At 36.6% G+C, this 21,284-nt stretch overlaps 1 protein-coding gene across 1 annotated transcript in view; it reads right to left on the bottom strand.

Annotated features, from left to right (window-relative positions):
• LOC134531786 (FERM, ARHGEF and pleckstrin domain-containing protein 1) overlaps positions 1 to 21,284 on the bottom strand; it is a 348,816-nt gene that overhangs the window by 51,763 nt on the left and 275,769 nt on the right. The window contains exons 8-11 of the mRNA XM_063367704.1: positions 19,331 to 19,491; positions 16,495 to 16,569; positions 10,558 to 10,661; positions 9,620 to 9,979 (exon numbers count right to left, since the gene is read on the bottom strand). Coding sequence (XP_063223774.1) covers positions 9,620 to 9,979; positions 10,558 to 10,661; positions 16,495 to 16,569; positions 19,331 to 19,491 — 700 coding nt within the window. The remainder of the gene's footprint in view (positions 1 to 9,619; positions 9,980 to 10,557; positions 10,662 to 16,494; positions 16,570 to 19,330; positions 19,492 to 21,284) is intronic.

The following is a 21,284-nucleotide window of genomic DNA, read 5'->3' as shown; positions in this document are numbered from 1 at the left end:
AGTGAACACGAATGTAAAGCCTTTTTTGATTTTCGCTCTGCACTTCTTACTCATCCTTCGGCCAGTTCATTAAAGGGAGAGGCGGGTTAAGGCAGGCAAGCGGGTAGCCAACATTCGCACAGGAACTCCGCGGTACGACTGTACAATCAATGCATCATACGCCAGTTCGTAGGGAGCTGCCACCTCCATCAAAGAATGAATGTGCTGGGCTTAACGTTCCGTCAACATCAAGGTGTTAGAGAGACAGTGAGTAGATACGAGCTGATAGCGAAGGACTGAAAGAATGAATAGTTGGGGGAAACAGAAGTGCCCCGAGAAAAACTGAAAGGCTTGTGGCAATGTCCACAACGTTTCTCACTTCTGAACAATCTGGGTTTAACTCCCCAGGGATTTTAACCGGATCGCCTTAGTGATGGGCGAGTGATCTGATCAACTGACCACCGTGGCCCCACACCTCCGTTAACCTTGGCCGCAACAGGCCAAGGATACTTGCCTGGCTATCCTCGCAACCACACACTTCATTCTCAGCTAACATGGGAAAGGATAATACCCACTTAAGGCTCTGTTGCATGCACCAATATTATTAAATTTTCTTGCCATAACTACCTATTATCTATTTATATCTATTTATATCTATTTATCATGATACCTCTAATACGAGGCGTGTTTTTTAAGTAAGTACCATTGTGAAATTAGGCCACTGCGACACTGCAGTCTGCATTCCGCACATGCAGGTTGTGTATCTACATCTGCAGGCCAGCCACCGAAGACATTCCAGAAAGATTCAACCATTTTTAAGTTTGTTTGCGATTATTTCAACTGCCTCCGCTGATTGAGAATCCCGTCGACTGTGATTCGTTTTCTTAGTACTAAAGACGTGACAGTGGCTGAAATTCATCATCAGATCAGTAAGTGTATGAAGAAAAAATTATGACAAACGGAATGGTAAGGAAATGGGTTAGCACTTTACAGATGGCTGCACAAATGTTCATGATGAGGAAGGAAGTGGGCAACCTTCTGTAATTTCTGAAGATTTGGTGCAGAAAGTTGATGAAAAAGGAAAGAGAACAGACGTTTTACGATTTTGTCATTACCTGAATGTTTTCTCCACACACTTCGCTGATCTGACTTTGAATTTTAGCCAGTGTCACGTCTTTAGCACTAAGAAAACGAATCACAGCGCATATTTCACAGTCAGTGGGATTCTCAATCGGCAGAGGCAGTTTAAATACACTCAAAAAAAGTAAAAACAGTCTAATGTTTCTGTAATGGCGTATGTGGCTGGCCTGCAGATGTAGATACACAACCCGCATGTGTGGAATGCCGACTGCAGCGCTGCAGGGCCTAATTTCAAAACGATACTTATTTTAAAAAACACGCCTCTTACTTTTGTTGCTTGATCCCAAATTTCACCACCAGAAATTTACCTAACGTTTTGTGAGGTGCAAAATTTCACACAAGTGCGATCAGAATTACGGACACTGAGTGAGTTTTACTGCTATCAGATAACACTAAGTAAACATCTCGTGACAAAATTTTGGATAAAATATAAGAGAGAAACCATAACTATACAGGAATAGTCCTTAAATAAAAGTAATGGCAAGAAAATTATTTTATTAACTTGGCGAGTGGGACCGAGCCTTAAGTACATACCAGAGTATTCCTAAGGGAGATGAATTTCTCTTGTAGAAAGGGAATTCTAGTTTATTTTTATGTCGCAAACTATTATATTTCAGTGTACTTGTGACAAATTGATACCTCATGTTGTTATATTAGCATGATATTAAGTACTAAACAATGTAAAATTATCAAGTTACACTAGAACCCCAATTTTACACACCCAGGATTTAACAAAGCACCAATTTCATGAATACATTCATAGGAACCATAGAAAAATCTGAAATTTTGACACCAAAATATAAAAAATCAGAAAAACATTTGAAAAAAAAAATCATAATGTGTTCATATTTTAAACTTAAAGTGTATATTTTGTGTGGGTTTTAATACCAATAACTATGCATGTCATCCCTACAAAGGAAATATCTTTTTAAAAAATAAAATTGTCCTAGAAATAAAACCATAAAATCTTGTCCCTTTTTATGATATTAGAACTGGATTTTCATAACCATAAACATGAATCTTCAACCAAGTTTCAACAAGAATTTGGGCTTTATTTAGTAACAAAACTGTTAGTTAATTAATAATTAGTTTATGATAATAATATATTTATTTAAATTGTAATGGCACTAAAGTTGAATGAAATTTAGAAAATTCTGATTGCTGAGCGTTCCTAATCAAAATAAAAACTATCTTTGGTCTGAAAATTCTGAATCTTATAATTAAGTTGAAAAATATTTGAATAACGACTTTCTAAGATAAAAATTTTGAAAAAACTACAAAAAAACTCTATTGAAAATCTAAATTAATGATTAAAAGTCAGATACTACTTAAGGGAAAAAAATTATTAAAAAAAACACATAATAATATTTTAATTTTTGTTATATTCTATATATTAAAAAAATCAAAATACGAATAAATTGTAACCATAATTAACAATTTTGATGCTCTATTTAGGCCAAGCATCAACTCAATCATAGCTGCTCATTAAAAATGTTTATTGGAAACTTTTAAATTTAGTTCCTTTGCATTATAAACTAAAGAACTTAACAAACTTGTCTTAGATGAATGATGAAACTATTGAAATTTCTGACCAAAATGAGTGTAAAAAATATCCAAATTAATAAATAATCCAAAACATAGTATTAATAGAAAAGAAAGTAATCACCAACTACATAATGATAAACAAGTAACCACAGAAACACCAAAAATAATTTTTATGAAGGAATACTAAATATCATAAAGGCTTCTGAAGTGTGTGAAGGATAATGAACAATTATGCTGCACTATAGTATGTAGAAAAAGCAAATTTGCATTGTAATATTTATCTCAATACCCACTATTCGGGAGAGAGCATTTGGTGTCAGATAACCATGAAGCACCTATTAAATACCTACTATTAACGATATATCTTGTTTGTAAGGCAAAAATGTTACTCCTATAGAAATACACAAACGACAATCTTCAGTCTTAAATATGATATACAACGTCTTATTATCACTAACAACCGAAGAGTTTACAAATGAAAATGAAATTTAGTAATATTATTAAAATTTTGAAATAGCATTTCATACATATTTGCCAAGATTACACATACAGTAGTAAGTCAAAAGTTCCTAATTACTATACAAAACTCTGGACACTATTTGACATTATGAACATTTTAATTATTTTACAAGTAAAATAACTACTATCACCAACTTTATTTAATAACTTTAAATTAAATATTATAAAACACAAATTTCTGACACTTAACTAACAATAATTTACTATTAATAATAATATAAAAAAGTACACAATTAACAACTGTAGTTATACTTACAATTACAAGAAATCTAATAAACTTATTAGTAGTTTAGTAATTAGTTGAATGGGATTGTTGCATCTACACAAAAATGCAATTTATACTACTTGTTTAGGGAGTAATTATCTTAAGTTATAAAACTGTCTGTTCACACAGAAATAACTAAATTTGTTCATCATATCCCAGCACTTTTAACTTCCCAAAATTTTTGACTTCAGTATTTCAATCGCTAACACAATTCTTCAACATACAAGTATATTTACAAAACACAGCCACGTTAGCTGCTATTTCGCTTATGTTATGTACACCCTCCACTCTCAGTTCAATATTTTCAGTATGAATAAGATCTGTACACACCTACATAAAGTACTTTATATTCTCTAAAAATTTTGAAATTAAAACTATATGCATTCACATTACGTAAGGTTTCAATTTTTAACAATGTAACAACACAAACCAAAATTACTAGGCACATTCCCCAGGTTTTGCAGCAAATGAATCACACTGACGACTGCTTTGGCATGTGTAGGTCTGTTTCTGGAGCCAGAGGGGCAGAAGGTAACAGAGCATCGCTGCCTGGCGAAACACCGCGCAAGTCGCCGACAACCGACTGAGTTGGCGCGGCAGGAACTTCCACTATGTGGCCGTCTCTCACTTCCAACTCCACCGTCACCTTGTGGCGCCGCTTGGACTGAGATTTCTTTCTCTTAGGAACTCGTGGCGCTCTCTCCAGCGCGCTGGAACCGTCCAGTGATGATGAGGACCCTCCATCGCTTGGAGGACTTTTGGCAGATGAATAATACAAATAACCCTTTGTCCTCGCTGGTATTCTCACGCTGGTGGTTCTTTCAGAACTATGGCTTTGTGAAGAGTAGCTGTAGTCTTCGGAGCACAGATGAACAGATGAATTTTGTTCTGTGGAGCTGGATCTTTCACTGGATTCGGTGTCGATTAATCCCGACTTGGAAAATTCTCTCGAGCCACCAGCCGTTGAATAATAAGGAGTAACTCTCTGCCTCACGACTTTAACTGGTCTCTCTGAAGACATGATGGGAACCGGTATATCTTCCAACGCTGTGCCAACATTCGTGAGACTTTTTGAAGCAACTGTAAATGCTTGGCTTTTTTGGATGAATGGTTTTCCAAGTCTGGTTGGACTTGTTTCATCAAGACACGTATCACTCTTGGCCCCTGAATAGTAGGAAGGGCTCCTTGACCTCACTGCAGATTTTGAAGACGACGCTCTACTGGTTGACAGGTCAGAAACTGAAGCACCTAAATCATCCAATGAAGTGTCGTCACTTTTCGCGCTCGAGTAATGAACTGGACACTGCTGTCTAACAGTTCCGGTGCTACTGGACCATTCCGACATCGAGAGACCCATTGACGTGTCCTCACTGAGCGAACTTCCAGTGCAGTAGTGAGAGGGACGTTTTGTGCGAACAGCTACTTTTACAGTGCCGTCTAGTGTTCCAGCAGACGATGACAAACAATCATCTCCGAAACCTGACATGAACTCGCCGTCTTCATCCTCTTCATCTTCATCGTGAAGGGTTTGATTTTCGTCTGTTGAGCTGCCATCTCCACCAGTGGGGTCTGTGGAATCCAACACAAGCACCTTGCAAGCCTCTTCTGGGTGAATTTCCATATAAAACGTTTCAACGTGACTGACAACTGGTGTTTCGAACACTGAAGATGATGTGGGTGGTGAAGGCCAATCATCATCAGAAGCATGCGGCATGGTAGAAACTCCGGGGACCAATAGACTGATGGGCCTTGCAGTGCTTAGCAACTCTCCTTCATTTCCCGTGTGCTGCAATGGTGGAGAGTCTTGTTTTGCTTCCTTTTGCTGCCCTGACCCGGATGGTGGGTCAGAGGAAAGGCTGGGCTGGCGATCGCTTGACAAAATTGATTCGTCATCTACAGAAGGCGAGTGAGACGATGGCTTTGTGGAATCATCGTCCAAATCGGACCTTTCTTGCTCGGAAGTCGTGCTGCGCTCGCTGATTCTGGATAAAGTTCGGGACAGAGCAAAAGTGCCTCCGTAGCCACCCACAATCATGTCTGCACCAGACATGCCAATGCTGCTTCCGATACAAGGGTATCCAAACCCTGTTGGGAAGTCTATAACGTCATCCTGGAACGTGTCATCCCTATTGTTTGAAGTGCTGGAAGTTTCTTCCTCATCTGCCATGTGGGCACTGTCATCAGGAGGGAAAAAACCCTCTTCTAGGCTAGAGCTTCCGCTGCTCTCCAACAGAAATGGTCTCCATGTTGATGATAGTTCAACTTTGTGTGGAAGGTTTAACGATGATGATGTAGAAGCTTCCTCTTCTGATTTAGTTCTTTCTACTGAGCTTTTGTCATCTCTAGGTGTTTCTGGAGAACTTTCCCCCTTCTTTTCAGATTCTGTATCCAACCGTGATTCTTCCGGTGGTTTCACACTTTGCTCTAGAACCCAATTTCCATCGACGTCTTGTGTTAAGACCGGCACTTCTTGCTGCCTTCTGATTATATCAACGACTTGGTGACCATTACCAGAACTCTCATTTTCAAAGTCTTTCTCCCGCTCTTCCACCACAGAAGAACGATCTTCATTCTTTAGGTCTATTTCAAAGAACTCTTTCGAAGACACAACAGGTGTTTCATCTGCGAATTCATCATCTTGTAACGTAGGTGGAGGACTTAGATTATCATAATCACTCAAAACATCAGGAATTTTTCGTTCAGTGCTAGCATCCATGTTTATTGCATCATCTGTTAAATCAAGCTTATCTGATGTGTCTCTGTTTCCTTCAGGAGACAGTCTTTGTTCCAACATAGCATCAACTTCCTGAATGGGTGTAACATTTTCATTCTTATCAGCAGTTTCATCTAGTTCTTCAATTGATTTATTACTAGCTGAATCATTCCCCGACAAATCTTCAGGTACTTCCAATTTCGCCATTGTTGCTGTAGTCTTTTGTGGTTCATCTTTCAGTTCGGCTGGTAAATCTATATCATCAAATGTTTGGTAGTCCCCAGAACTCCCTGTATCACGTAAAAGAAAAGCACTTCTCTCAGTTGTGTATTCAAAACTATCATTTGGTGCCAAATCTTTTTTGGTTGACGTCTCAGCAACAGGTTGAGGTTCTTGTCCATCATCTATATTAGTTGATGATTCAGTTGAACTTGCCTCCTCAATAAATTTTTTCACCTTATGCTCAAAATAGTTATGTAAAGAACTTACCTTCTCCTCTAGACCTTGGATGGGTGATCTTGAAGGGCTTACAGGACTTGAAATATGCCTGACTTCAATTTTAGGTGACAAAAGTCTAGGCGCTTCTTTGAGTGGAGACCTTATAGTCAATGACTGTTTCATAATTAAAGAAACAGAATCACTATGTAGCTGCATTTCCGTGTCTGTTGATACATCTGTACTTGGAGAAATTATGCCGGTTTCTTTGGTTGGTGTAAGAATTTTTGGACTAGTTGTGCTCTCCGTTGACTTGTGTTCGCTTACATTAAGCGTTCCATCACAAATTATTTCAAGTTCACCCTGCGTCTGACTGGTTACCAGCAGCTGTTTGCTGGTAATTAAATCTTCATCAATTATTGTTGATGGTAAACATCTCCTACTTGCTTTCTCAGCAGTATCAGCATCTCCCACTTTCATGGAGGAAAAACTGCCGGCGATTTGTCGAGTCAACTGTGCATGCCGGGCCACGCCTGGTGTTGCTCCATCTCCGTTGTTATCAACAGTATCATCCTTGCTAGAAAAGGCTGTAGCAGGAGGCAGGTGATGCACAGACACAACTGGAGCATCTAGAGACTTTGCTCTCCGCGAAGTAGTTGGCGAGGCATGGACTGGAGCAAAAGCTGAACCTTCTGACAGCCCGAGCCGTGCTCGTGCGAACAAAATTGGCGATCGATCGTGCTTAAGAGAAATTAATGCAGGTGTGGGTAAATCTGCTTTCCAAATGCTTTTTTTTCCTACCTCCATATTTCTATCATCCCTGTTACTGACAAGCACTTCTTTCTTTACACCATCATTATCGATCACAGCCTTAGTTTTTTCTTGAGTACCAACACTAGCATCATCTGACATATCATTATCAGAAATCTGAGATGAAATTCTCCTTGCTTCATTACTATTAATGATGGCAGCTGTTTTTGCATCTTCATCAGACACTATAATTTTATTATCTAAATTAATGTCTAACTGAAATTGCCTGTCCACGTGCCTTTCTTCATTTGAAGTAGTGCCTTCTGTCAAAAGTTCTTCTTGCGTGACAGTTTTCTTCTCTATAGATAGCCCACCTTCCACAGCAACATCCTTAACTGAGATTTCTGTTTGTTCCAATTTCTGTTGTTCGACAGACACTTCTGCAGTCCCTGCAACCTTATCATATTTATCTGTTTTCACTGCCAATGCATCAACCTGGCTAGCTAAACACTGTATTTGCTTCTTACCAACTTCTGTTTCTAAACTGTCTGATACAAGCTTCACAATTTCAAAACTCACATCTGATTGTGTATTAGCACCCTTGCTGTGAAAACTATTAGGAGAAAATAAATAATCCTTATCTTGATCTAGATTCTGCACTTCAATTGGATAATTACTCCCAACCTGGCCGGAATCGGTAGATGGAAACTGAGAAGCACCAGCGGCAGTGCCGTTCATGGCGTGACGCTTGTGCAGCACGTAAGGTATTTTAAAATCACCGTGACCCATGCCGACAGTAGTGAGGTCGAGAACGCTCTCCGATTTCTCCCCTGCACCCCCCTCTCCACCATCGGCGGGAGTCAAGTCGATGGACTTCTGGTGGGTCAGGGTTCGGCGCTTGCTCTCGCCCGACTCCCGCCTGGCATGCGGGTCGCTCCTGGCCCTTTCCACTGGGAAATGGGCACTTAAATCACCGCTAGACCTCCTGGAAATATCGTCATCAACAGAGAAACCAATAACCGTCCCAGGTTCACACTTGACATTATATTCTGAAAAGTGTGCTTGTGCTCTTTCTAGTTCATCTATCATTTCCTCTAGTTTGCGATCTTCACTCGACAACTGACCATTTACGTCAAAGAGTCCACTATCGCTTTTTACAATACATGAATCTGTATTATCAGCATGCTTCAAACTATACTTTACATTTAAATTGTTTTCATTTGCATAAGAGGCAGTAAGTTCTTCTCTAATCATATAATCTTCCCTGTAATCTATACTTCCTATGCCTTTATCTGCCATTTCAATATTAGCAAACCTTCTATTATCTACTCCTTTTCCCTCTTCCCTATAATCTATACTGCCTATTCCTTTATCAGCAACTTCAATATTGATAAGCCTTTTACTATCAATAACTTTAATATAGGTCTCTGACGAAGATGCAGGTTTCTTTAGCTGCATTTCATCAGAATCCATTACAAATACCCCGTCTGTTTCTGGGCTACGATCATCTTGTAACCTTGATTCCTCAGTGCCGTCCATGGGCAAGTTTTCACCACCAGAATCGAGGCTACAAGATCTCGTGCCGGCATAAACTTTAACCCTCCCTCGGACAACATCGCCATCCATCTCCTGCTCATCGTCCCCATCAGCGTCCTCATCCTGCTCTCGCTCCAACAACTCGTACGAGTCATGAGAGAGGTCCTCGTGGGAGTACAGAATATCCTCTTGTGATCCCGTGTCACCAGTGACACCTAGCAAGATGAAGTCACTACCCGCCTCCATCATCCCTGGCTCCTCACCCCCGCCGCTCTCGGTGGAGAGACTGGAAGTTGTCCCCGGGTAGCTACTGGAATAGATCCTCGTGTCTGGTGGAGCATCTGAACCACGGTCCACCGAGTTGGTTTTGCTGCCCGTGGCACTGTAGCACACCCTACGAGAGTCGTCGTATCGAGTCACTGGAGCATCTAGAGTTCGTTCCTGTTTGTAAATGCTTTCGTAATACCCTCTCATGGAATCATTGTATGGAGTGGAAACATCGACACCGTTAGTTTCACCACTGTACTCAAATCTTTTCTCGCTGCGTAGATTTTTACAACTCGCACTCCTTTGCCAGTCCAGTCTACCGTGATTAGGTTTGGGATATTTTAGAGTATTGCTAACAGAGTTAGTGTGCTCGTTAATGTTACAGAGAGGAGGGGTCGTAGTTACAGGATGTGTAGTAGTTATAGTTTGGGTTGGTGAAGTAGTAATGAGACGTTTGCATGTTCTCTGACCTGTGTTCCGGTGATGATACGGGCTCTGCAGACTGTTGTTGGTGTGGTACTCTTGCTCTTCGTCGTCTGTGATCGCATGAGCGGACCCGGTAATGGCACTCCGAGGGTAGAAATGCTGTGGGCTGGACGTGACGGACGTTCCGGGAGACAGGGATGTGGTAAGTGGAGGCGAAGGCGTCAGGGTGGGAACAACGACATAGTCCTTGGTGTCGAAGTCGTGAATGTCGGCCGTGTGAGTCGGAGACGAAGTCGCTGTCATACTCGGGCTCTGTGGGTGACGGTTGGAGTGGCGGTGATGGTGATCTCTGTTCAAAGAGCCCAGGTTCATCGAGCCGCATGAGAGAGATGCTGGAGTGCCGGCTGAAAAATGATCATGCTTTGCTTAGTTATGCGAGTACGTTTCAGTTACACAACATGACATTTCCAAGAATATTTAATTGTGGGTCGTCAAAACAACAATCAATACTATACAAAAACTTGCAAGTAAGTTTGACAGGTCACATTTCTATTCAAACATGCTAATGTTGAAAGTATTGTGTACCAACAATAATCAACAAATAAACAACAAATTACATTGCTAGAAAACATGCTCAGTGAACATAAGATTAGTAGGTTCTTTTGATGATTACATATTTGAACATAAAACCTAAATGGAAAAAGTGTGAGAAAAAAAAACTTTTTAAGCTGTATAGTATTGTATCAATCGATAAACTATTAAATAAACAAATACTCTATGAAACAACTTACAAATGAATTACTCTCTAGTACCTACAACCTATGTTTATTTTAAAAAATAAAGAGATTAAATATTACTAAAATATTTTAAACTAGGATCAATTTACATAAAATGGGAGCTAATGTGTACTAATAAGAAATAGAAACATAAAAACATTCCACACTAACTGTATGATGTCTGAAATGATATAAGTAAGACCTACCGACAGCATTCTCCCCCAGTGGTAACAAAGGATGAGCTGACACACTGGTGCCAACATTCGCTACACTCGAGTGAACCGAGCTCGAATGGCGGAACGACTGAGACCTGGAGACAAGAGAAGAGGAAGTGAATCAGAAACGTCACAATCATTAAGCCGACCAATTTTTTAAATTTAGTTTTTCACTCGCCTCATATTGAATAAAATGCATACATTTGCTTGATAAAGTACAAAAGTATAAAGCGGAAGAGAGGAGCAAAGCTGATTACAAATGATGAGATGATATTTATTCAGTGCATATTAAATAATGATTGAAAATAAATATGTGTGTGACAAAATGTAGTTTATAAATTTAAAAACTGTCTATTCATACAATTTAGATGCTTCTGCTTTCATAACCATATAACATTACTTTCACTTTAAAGATGTTTTTACTAACATTTTATTTTAACATTCAAAACATATATTTATGTGCATTTTATTTATTTTTTAACACTATGTGGTTTGAAATTACTAAATATTTAACTAGCAATTATAATTTTTTTAAAATATTTTGATAGCTACTTAAATAATTTATACACTACGTATTTTATAAATTACATGTACAGCATATTGGAACGATACAATTTTATAATTCTCCTGCACCAAAAGTGAATCAGAGTGAGATCACAAAAGTTAAAAAAAAAAAATCAATCAATGGGGAAAGTATTTAAATTCTTAGGACATGAAATTAATTCTCCAACCAATAATACACCAGTGTATCAACATAAACACATTATAAAAATTAACTTAACACTATGCTAAATTCCTTTATTCTAAAGATAATTTTTAAAAAATAAAATAAATAAGAAATGCCTTGTCTGTCAGCTACTGAGGTGAAAAATTACAAGCCTGTGAATAAAGGTTAAGATCCAGATTTTGTTCTAACACATTAAAGAGTTAAGCAGATTTAAAAATTATGTTCTCTGACATTTACAGGAGAAAGGGAGGCAGAATTAGAAACCAACTTCACCTCTTCTTGGGCTAGACCCAAAAATTTTTTCAGAACTGCCAAACTGTACACAAAAAGACATCTCGCACATGAAAAGAAACACCTTCCAACTATCTGTCAAAACAAATGCCTCTCTTCCTCTTTATGGCTAATTATGTTGTAAATTTGTTAGTTTTAGAGTCATTCAAACTACCAATTTGTACACTTACAAGTTACATTAAAACTGATTTCCAATTCGCATCCTCCTCCTGGTCCCACTACAAAATAAAAATTATCTTCTAAAATATATTCATCATTCAATTAAAAAAATATATATCAGCAATGTACCAACAAAACACAAAAATGCTTCAATCTACAGACCATTATGAAAAAATATTGTGTGTTGTATGATTTCAATATAGGGTTCGCTAAATTTGTAAACTTTGAAAACTGAATGTCAACAAAAATAAAACTTAGAGGGAAGGCATCCGACACACTGTACTTGTAGAGGTGCTTGCAGAATAACCAAGTATAATTAAAGCAATCATGCTCCACATGCAATAGTGTATTAATTATTTTTTGTTATTCAAACATTACAAAAATATTCCAGTATCTGAGATAGCAACATGCTTGCACATTTCCATTCTTTGCTTAGCTACAGTACAGTACAGTACATTTTGATAACACGTTGGTGACAACACTAACACAAAATGATGCACACGAAACTAGACACATATACACATAACTTTAAACATATCCCACCAAACTTCAGTTTCAAATGGATTACTTAAATTGTATAACACACAGCACTGAATATCAATGAAAGAAACAAAGTAAACTAAAAAAATTAATATATCTGATGAACATATGGAACTAAACTATGCTCAAAGCACCAACTGCATTGTGTTTTCAAGCTTTCACTATCCTCATGAATCAAATATATATCATTCTCTACAAATGATAGTTTAATTTAAGTGTGCATAAGTAGGTATTAAAATTAGTGATAGTGAAATCTCAATTTTCTCAAACCAGAATCTTGAATTCGAACTACGGAGATTACCTTGTATCTACCGCTCGAATACAAATCTAGGTCTCAAAAGTTAAAAATTAAATGTACAAGAAATAAAAGAAAATATTAACCTAATAAAAGTAAAATATCTTAGGTAGGAAGCAAAACATAAATAGACCTAGTAAACTACAGAGTTCTCAAAGTCATATTCTTTGACTTCAATAGATTTTATCCACATTTTTATGAGCCGGAAGCTAGGAGAGGCTTCGTTATTTTTGAAGTGTCCGCTGCGGGACGACTGTGTTTTGTTTCTGAACTGTGCTCTTCCTCTCCCGTTCAGCGTTACTTCTCCTTCCCTTCCCCTCCTGACTTGGTTCCTTCCCCTGCGCGCATGCGTGCGATTTCAAGGGCAGTATGACATATTGCTTCTTTGTTGTCGAGCTCTTGAAGCGACAGGAATTAGAAAGCTAAGCTTAAAGTGATGTTGATTATTTTCGTTGTGATCAAGAGCAGGATAGGTTTTTTTATTACCTTGATGAGTGGGATAAGCTCTATTCACCTTAATTCTTTAGTGTTTGAATTGTAACTGCTTGCTTATAATGATTCAGAAGCCTTTTAGTTTATGTTGTTACTACGCTTTGTTCCTGACAGTCCGCTGTTCACTGTAGAGTATTGGCGTGCTTGACGATAGTATAGTCAGTATACTAGTCCTTTGTGTCACAATGTTGGTAATGTTGGGTTTAGCATTCGCAATCTTGTATGTTTAAGTTTTAAGACAAGTGATTAGAAGATTTGATGTTAGTCATTGCTTGGACACGCTCGTCAACAGGTAGTCGATGTAAAATTTAATTTGTAAGATTTAGCGAGGTCTGGGATCGTAGCAAATTATGTCCGATGTCCGATGTCCGATGTACAAGACCGAGCATACATTAGTCTTGACATTGAACTTGTGTTCAGCTATGCAAAACTGGTGGTAACTCTTTTTGTTGAACTTCGTGATAAATCTTGTGACGACAATTTCAATGTTAAACTTGTTTGTAGATACGTCAGTTTAAGAAACATGTGTAGCCTACTAGGTGTCAAGAGTTATTACATGGCGTGTGAACCGTAATTATTTCAATAATTAATTGTGTTTCATGATACTTGTGGCAATAGTTGATTGTATTTCACAGCTTTGTCAATCAGGTCTTGTAACAAATAAAAGGTTGTGTCTAAAATTTCATTGTTATTTAAATGCCACAAACGAGTTTCAAATCTTTCACATGCATAGGGTATGAACTACTTTCATTTATTTCAGCATAATTGAAATAAGTAACCAAGGCAAGAGGACCCCATGGTCACATGCACATGGTTACATGTACATATATGAACTATTTTCGTATGACCTCAAATTTTTCATATACTAGAGATTCTATGATTTTTGAAGGTTCAGGGATCTGACAGAAACACTCCTTAATTAAAATTAGGGATGTGCGAGTACTCGATATTTTCGGGTACGGTTCGAATCCACAATTACCCGAACCCGGAATCGTAGGTACATGGATTCGAACAGTATTACGAATATTCACAAAAGTTATAAATTAATTTAATACGGCTCAAAAATACTAGCCCTGAAAAATAAAATTAGGCTACTATTACGTAAGTAATTATTATATGATGTATCAAAGAAAGATATGTAAATTAAATAATTAACACCGTGACATTAAAATAATTTCGAGATTTTGAGAACTTAAACTATAATTACGAATTTCGCCGTATAGCAAACTATAAACTAAAAATAATTAGGTACATACTTACAAGAAAAAAAGTCTTGGCTATTTATTGGAGAAAAATGGTTTCGTTTGCTGAAACATTTATAAAACTGAGATTTTCCTGTGGCGTGCAGTTTATTACGATTGAGTTGGAGAATCGAATATGTTTTGGTTTTCATATTTTAAAGTGTTTATTATTAATTAAGTTTACATAATTATAAACATTTCAATCTCAGTGTAATAAATAATTGCCAGTAGTTACAGTTAGAAAAAAGAGAACATACATTATTTTTAAATTAATCAGTTATTTTTAATTATTATGTGCTTAATAATAGTAATCGGATTCATATCTCAAATATTGCCAGGGATTAGAATCGGATTCGAACCGAACTGAAAATCAAGGATTCGCACATCCCTAATTAAAATTTATAAATAGTAATGTAAATGTGGTCTACTGCGTGGTATTCTTATTTCAGCTGATTTCAGTGTTTGTAAAAGTAAAAGTACTTATGACAAAAATTAAATTATAAATTACAAGTAACAAAAAAATAAAAAAAACCTACATTTGATGTTGGTTACCAAAACGGAATTTAAGAAAAAGAAGCAAATAAGATTTTGGACATTACCATGGCTAACGCTCGTCTTACGAATTTGAAGTGACAAATTCACAATGTTGGGAGGTTTACGAAGCAGAAAAACTCGTTATATTTTAAAGCATTTTTCTGAAATTAAAAACATATTACTGTTCTCCTTAGTTCGCTGACTAATGTTAATAATTCACAATAATCTCACCATATTCATCAACCACGAAAATTGAAAACTTATGTGAAAATTGTACGACTGTGTTGAAAAACTAATTTTTTTTTACCATGACTCAGACACATACCACTCAAATTTGGAAGGCATGCAGTAAAAATGCAGACTCTCGCATCGAACTATGCATCTAGTTTGGCCTTTCTTGTGATTACTTTGTAGTAAAGACTTGTGCCATGCCTGGTTTTCTGCATCAAATACCATGTATGTACACTAAAACAAAACGATTCTTTGATTCGGCCTTCACGATTTAACTCACAAGATGAATAAACATGTAAAAAAGTTTTTAACAATTGTTAATACAAGGGATGGGCCAAAAACTCCTCAATTCTTCAAATACCATTAAATCCTAAGTATTTGAAGGATTCAATGTTCTAGGAAAAAAGATTTGAAGAAAAATATTACAGGAAATTGAATAAATTAAAAAATTAAAACTGATAACCTCTGCAGTTCACTAGGTAAAATTTTTTTCTTCATACTTATCCTAAAACCATTCCCCAAGATATCGTCATTTTAACATGTAATTATATAAATAAAATTACAATATTTGTTGATTCTGGAAACTTAGTTCATGAATAAAACTTTTAAAGGGTTAAATGTTTCAACACAATAGTTAATATTTTTTTATTTCTTGTACATTATTTTATTTTAGACCCTTGAGACCTATATTTGGATTTGAGTTGTACATTCGAAGTGCTATTTGGAATTTAAATTCAAGATTCGGACAGAGAAAAATTGGGATTTGACCCATCACTTGTTAATACCTATAAGTGTAAGATGGAGGAGACAGCAAACAGGTAAGTTTAGTGCAGATAGTTCGTGAGAACTATGCTATATTGTAACAAAGCAAGCCTTTTTTTAAATTTATTCTCTTCTTTCTTGGCTCTCAACTAAAAAAAAAAAACTCCAACAGCTCCTTTTGTAAACCACCCTGCAATCTTCTGTGGACTACTCTGCTGCTTTCTGAGAAAACACTGGAATGGAGGAAGAGGATGAGAAAAGTGTAGTACAACCACCGGAAGAAAGGCCATTTGCCAATTCCCCAACAATGTTTTCAAAGTGACTCCCCAGCAATCGGAGTCCATTAATTTGACTAATAAAAACCAAAAGATTATTTGAAATGTAAAAAATTACATCCAAGATTATTTTTAATCTACTACTTGGTCAATCATTTCATACATACATATAAAAACAAGTATTAAAACTGAATTCAAACACAACTCACTCATTGTATGTATTAAGTATATGCTTTCAGGAAAACAGTAAAACCTTGCACAGAGAACATCACAACTATACTACTAATTGTATGTATGAACAGGCATGGGTTCCAGCATACAAGGAAATTTCAGGCAGCTAGTACGTACATGCCCTAAACACCGTCAACAAAACACACTTACCTCTGGAATGTTTGCCGCTTCACGTAGTTTTCTCGAACAAACTCAACTATTTGCTTTTGCGTCCTGCCACTATACCTGCAACAAGAAGATACATTTTGTGGTTCATACAGGGTTTGTCCGTAAAGTAATGAAATTGACCGCTCCAGGGAGCTCCAGTCGCCCGGAGGGCGGTCCCCGGCGGGGGGATTTGTGGTGGGGGGGTCTAAACTAAGCAACGGACCTGGTAGCAGTCGCGTCTGAGCTCTGATGCAGAGAGGATCACGTGTGGCGCACAAGCTGTATTTGAGTTTTTGTCACGGCAGAATACGTCCAAAATGGAGTGTTTGCTGGAGCAGCACTAAGAGATTAAATTTTGCTTTCACCTGAGCAAAACCGCTTTCGAGATGCTTGCTTGCCTTGGTTAAGGGGGCTTACAAAGACGACGCTCTGTCAAGGGCCCAGGTTTTCCGGTGGTTCAGTGAGTTCAAGAATGGACGGAAGACAGTTGAAGACATGGAGCGATCTGGACGCCCTTCAACGAGTGGTTTGGACGAAAATGTGTGGCCAAGGTAAATAATCTGCTGGACTCGGATCGTCGTTTAAGTGTAAGATTAATCGCTGAAGACCTAAACATGTTCCAAAAAAACATTTCACAAAATTATTTCTGAAAATTCGTACATGCGGAAGGTTTGTGCGATATTGGTGCCAAAACAAAAACAATGATGAGTTGACATTTCCCATGAGATGTTGGAGCAGTTAGAAAGTGAACCGGACTTTCTAGACAACATAATAACAGGCGATGAATCATGGGCGTTCCAGTACGACCCCGAAACCAAGTGCCAATGTTCAGAGTAGCGCACCTCGAATTCCCCACGCTCCAAGAAAGCGAGAATGTCGAAGTCTAAGGTAAAGACAATATTCAATGTCTTTTTAGACAAGCGTAGGATGGTCCACAAAGAATTTGTACTTCCGGGACAAACCGTTATTGCCGTTTTCTACAAAGAAGTCCTTGCATGCCTGCACAGAGTCGTCAAATGGAAACGACTGGAGATGGCAGATTGCTGGAAGCTCCACCACAACAATGCTCCAGCCCACACCACCTTCGTTGTGAGCACCTACCTGGCCCGGATAGGGGTTGCAACCTTGCTGCAGCCACCTTACAGCCCTGAGGTGAGCCCGCCAGACTTTTTCCTGTTCCCAAAGCTCAAGAGAATCATGAAGGTCACCCAGTATACATGTATTCAGATAGTAAAAAGTTTCAAAACATTTATAAATGTAGCAGCACAGCAAAATAGTATTCATACTTAAACTTTTCATTCCAAAGAATATCACACAAAATTAATGAAATTATTTAAATGTTAATAAAACCTTAAATTACTATCAAAAAAACAAATATAACAACATACACTTAAGCTCACTCTCCCCCTTTTCCCTTTTTTGTTGACAGTTCTGAGCAAGCAGCTAGTTGTACAATAAAAAAAAAAACAATGTATATTTTCATTACTACTTACTTGACATATTTTATTTTGTAAAAAAAAGTACACTAAACAGAAGAACCATAAACTGGTGCCTTTTAAGTTAACATGCAAAAAAATTAGTTAAGGAAAATATTTTAGATGCTTATAGAAATAAAATTTTTAAAAATGTGAGCAAGTTTTAGTAGGTACTAACCAGTGATGTGTAAACATCTCACTTCGGTAACAGCAAATTCATGTGTTCTCATGTTGCAAATAAACTTATAATATGGAACTCTGAATTTAAATTTAACGTAGAATTCTTTAAAATAACTCTGAGCGTGATAAATATACAAAAAGTATTAATTTTAAGGAACAACTGTAATTTTTTTTTCCCCTTTTTAAAACCTAACTATAATTCTGTTTAACAGGTTGGTACTATTTATTTCTCAGGGCTAACCGAACAACAGGAATACCAAACACAATGCATTTAAATGCCTCAATGCTGAACCTGTGACATTTCCCCCTAGACTGAAATTATCATCGCTGCATTTTAAAGGTTATACTTCTCTAATTATTTAAGTTGAGTATTCCTATTGATTATTTTAATTATGATTATGGTTCACACTAGTTGCGGGTAGTTCCATTGCCTGCCGCATGGGGCGCTGCGCCGTCCTTACAACTAGCACTTAAAACATAAACACTTAGGGAATATTATTTAAAGAAAAGACAGTTAGGTAAACATAAAAATTGAATAATAAAATAAAAGGGGTCGTGGCACAGACTTTACTCCCGCCTCTTGTTGGCGCCTCACACGGGGTGGGAGGTTTGAAATAGAGGGTGGTGGTGGGAGGAGAGGGGGAGAGGGGTGGCGACGGCGTGAGGCACATCGGGCTTAGGGAGGGCGTAGCCCCGGTCGACGTCAGTAGGTTAACAATTTCTTGTGTCTCCAAAGTATAATGAACACAACATTATCTCTAAATTTCACTGTTAACAAAGGGTTGTAACATTGTCATTGTTTAATTTTATGACTGTTAATTATAACAAAAAAGTATTAAAGGTTAATTATACTATTATAAAGTTTTATTTTTTAATACCTAGGCATGGTGTAAATCCTGCAATGTTCACGAAAGCAATATCACTGATGAATCACATGGGTCCACCATCATTTTGAGATTTCTGAGACTTTTACAGATAACAACACTGTAAATACACATTTCCTTTCCAACAGACTTATGTTCCATTCACGAAATTACTCCTATAAAATGCCATTACCGTAAGCTGAGATAATTATACATAGAAAAAAAGTAGATATTTTGTATGAAACTATGGCAAAAAAAAAGAAAATGAAATAAAATATATGTTAGTTTTAATATCATGCTAGAGAAATGTAATTTACTAACCTAAATGAAGAACCTCTACTGAGAACACGTGTTTTTTGTCTTGGAACGTGTTTAACCGCTGAACATCGGAAGAATCCATGATTCTCAACACACTTTTTCCAAAAATTTTTACATTCGTTTCGACCTTCGAAAAAAAACTCGACTGTGTCTTTGTAGTACCCCTAGAACAAAAAAAAAGAACATAAGTTTAAATTACTTCAGGGGGAACACAATTTTTAATGAAAATTTTACATACAAATAAAAAAAAACATCAAGTTATTTTGATATATTGCTGGTATGAAATATAAATTTTTCACTAAAAAATTCACAGATACACATACACTTACAATTAAGAGATAAAAGAAAATTAAGATTAAAAATCTTTAAAATAATATGATTTTTATAACATAAAATCACTAATTCCATTCTTATTTTTGGTAATGCTATCAATATTGGAACATTTGGAAAATCTTATTTTGACTATGAATGCCAATTAAACAAAAAACTCCAAGTTGAAAGAATATGTGGGTGCCTAAGAAAGATTTATGTGGTTTATATTAAATAACTGTACTAAATTAGTCATTTTTTTCTATTCTAATGAAAAAATTAATGTTTGAAATTTTAATTATATTTTTTTATTGTCAGTATCTTATACATTCAGTTGTTCATGATAACCTTGAACACAAGATGCCCTAAAATATCAAATAATCTGATGTAGGGATACAGCGAATACAATTTTGACTGTAAGATGAACATGAATGTAAGCCAATCTCAAGTGTAAGATGATTTGAGTGAAAGATGATCTTGAGTAAAGGACAATCATGAGTGAAAAACACTCTCGACTGTAAGACAATCTCGAGTTTAAGACGATCGTGAGTGAAAGATGATTTCAAATGTAAAGGGATCTCCAATTTAAGACTTACTCAAATGTAAGACTTAATCAAATGTTAGATGAACTCGAATGTTAGATAAATTCTAATGTAAGATGAACTCTAATGTAAAACAAACTTAAATGTATGATAGACAGAGGCGTAGGAACCGGGGGGGACAGGGGGACGTGTCCCCCTGAACTTTTTGGGTGGAGGGGACTGTCCCCCCCAACTTTCTAGAACGTGATATTTTTATTTTATAATATTATTCTGCCCAACTTTATTTGTAATTTCTTCACTCTCAAATTTTATCTTAAGGAAACAATAATAATCTTAACATCGATGTATCCAATGGTTAGATACAAAAACTGCTTAAAAAGCGCTATTTTGCACTTTCAAAATCAAAATTTTCCGGTGGAGGACCCCCGGACCCCCCGTCATATTAAGAGGGGAATGGGTTTACATGACATCAAAATCATTATTTGTCCCCCCCAACTTTATGAACACAGCTACGCCAATGATGATAGACTCTAATGAATAATAAATCTGAATGTAAATCAAACTCCAATGAGAGACCTTCAATATATGTATGCATATCAACCTCAAAAATAGGGGTTTCTGATGTGTAAAACATTTTAATATGAAGCAATTTTTATTGTGTGATAAAAAATAAAAGGCTATATTAAATACATACATAAAAACTCACAACTTAATAGACTTCAAAATTAGCTACAAAAATGGCTAACCTCGTATATGGTATAATTTTAAATTTTAAGTTTTGCATTATAAAGTTACATCGTTAAAAAAAATTATTTCACGTGGCTTCATCATCAATAACCATTTTATTTGCATTGAAGCTTTTAATAAAAAATATTAGCCTATCAGTGTTTGATGAGTTTACTAAAAAAAAATAGTGAATATTCTGTATTGAATTCAAATTACAATATATTTTTATTTCATGTTTAAAAAAGACTTTTCACAGTTCTGAGAACTATCCTTTACAGGTGAACCTTTATAAAAAAAATTTGTTTTCATTAAAGTTAATATTATTTCAAAGAAAACAAAAGTATTCACACTACCTTAAAAATCACGTGGTCCTTTACAAG

Source organism: Bacillus rossius, chromosome 5, assembly GCF_032445375.1.
Source record: "Bacillus rossius redtenbacheri isolate Brsri chromosome 5, Brsri_v3, whole genome shotgun sequence".
Taxonomy (NCBI): Eukaryota; Metazoa; Arthropoda; class Insecta; order Phasmatodea; family Bacillidae; genus Bacillus; species Bacillus rossius.
The sequence above is the reverse complement of the archived record's forward strand: the minus strand, read 5'-3'. Positions and strand labels throughout refer to the sequence as shown.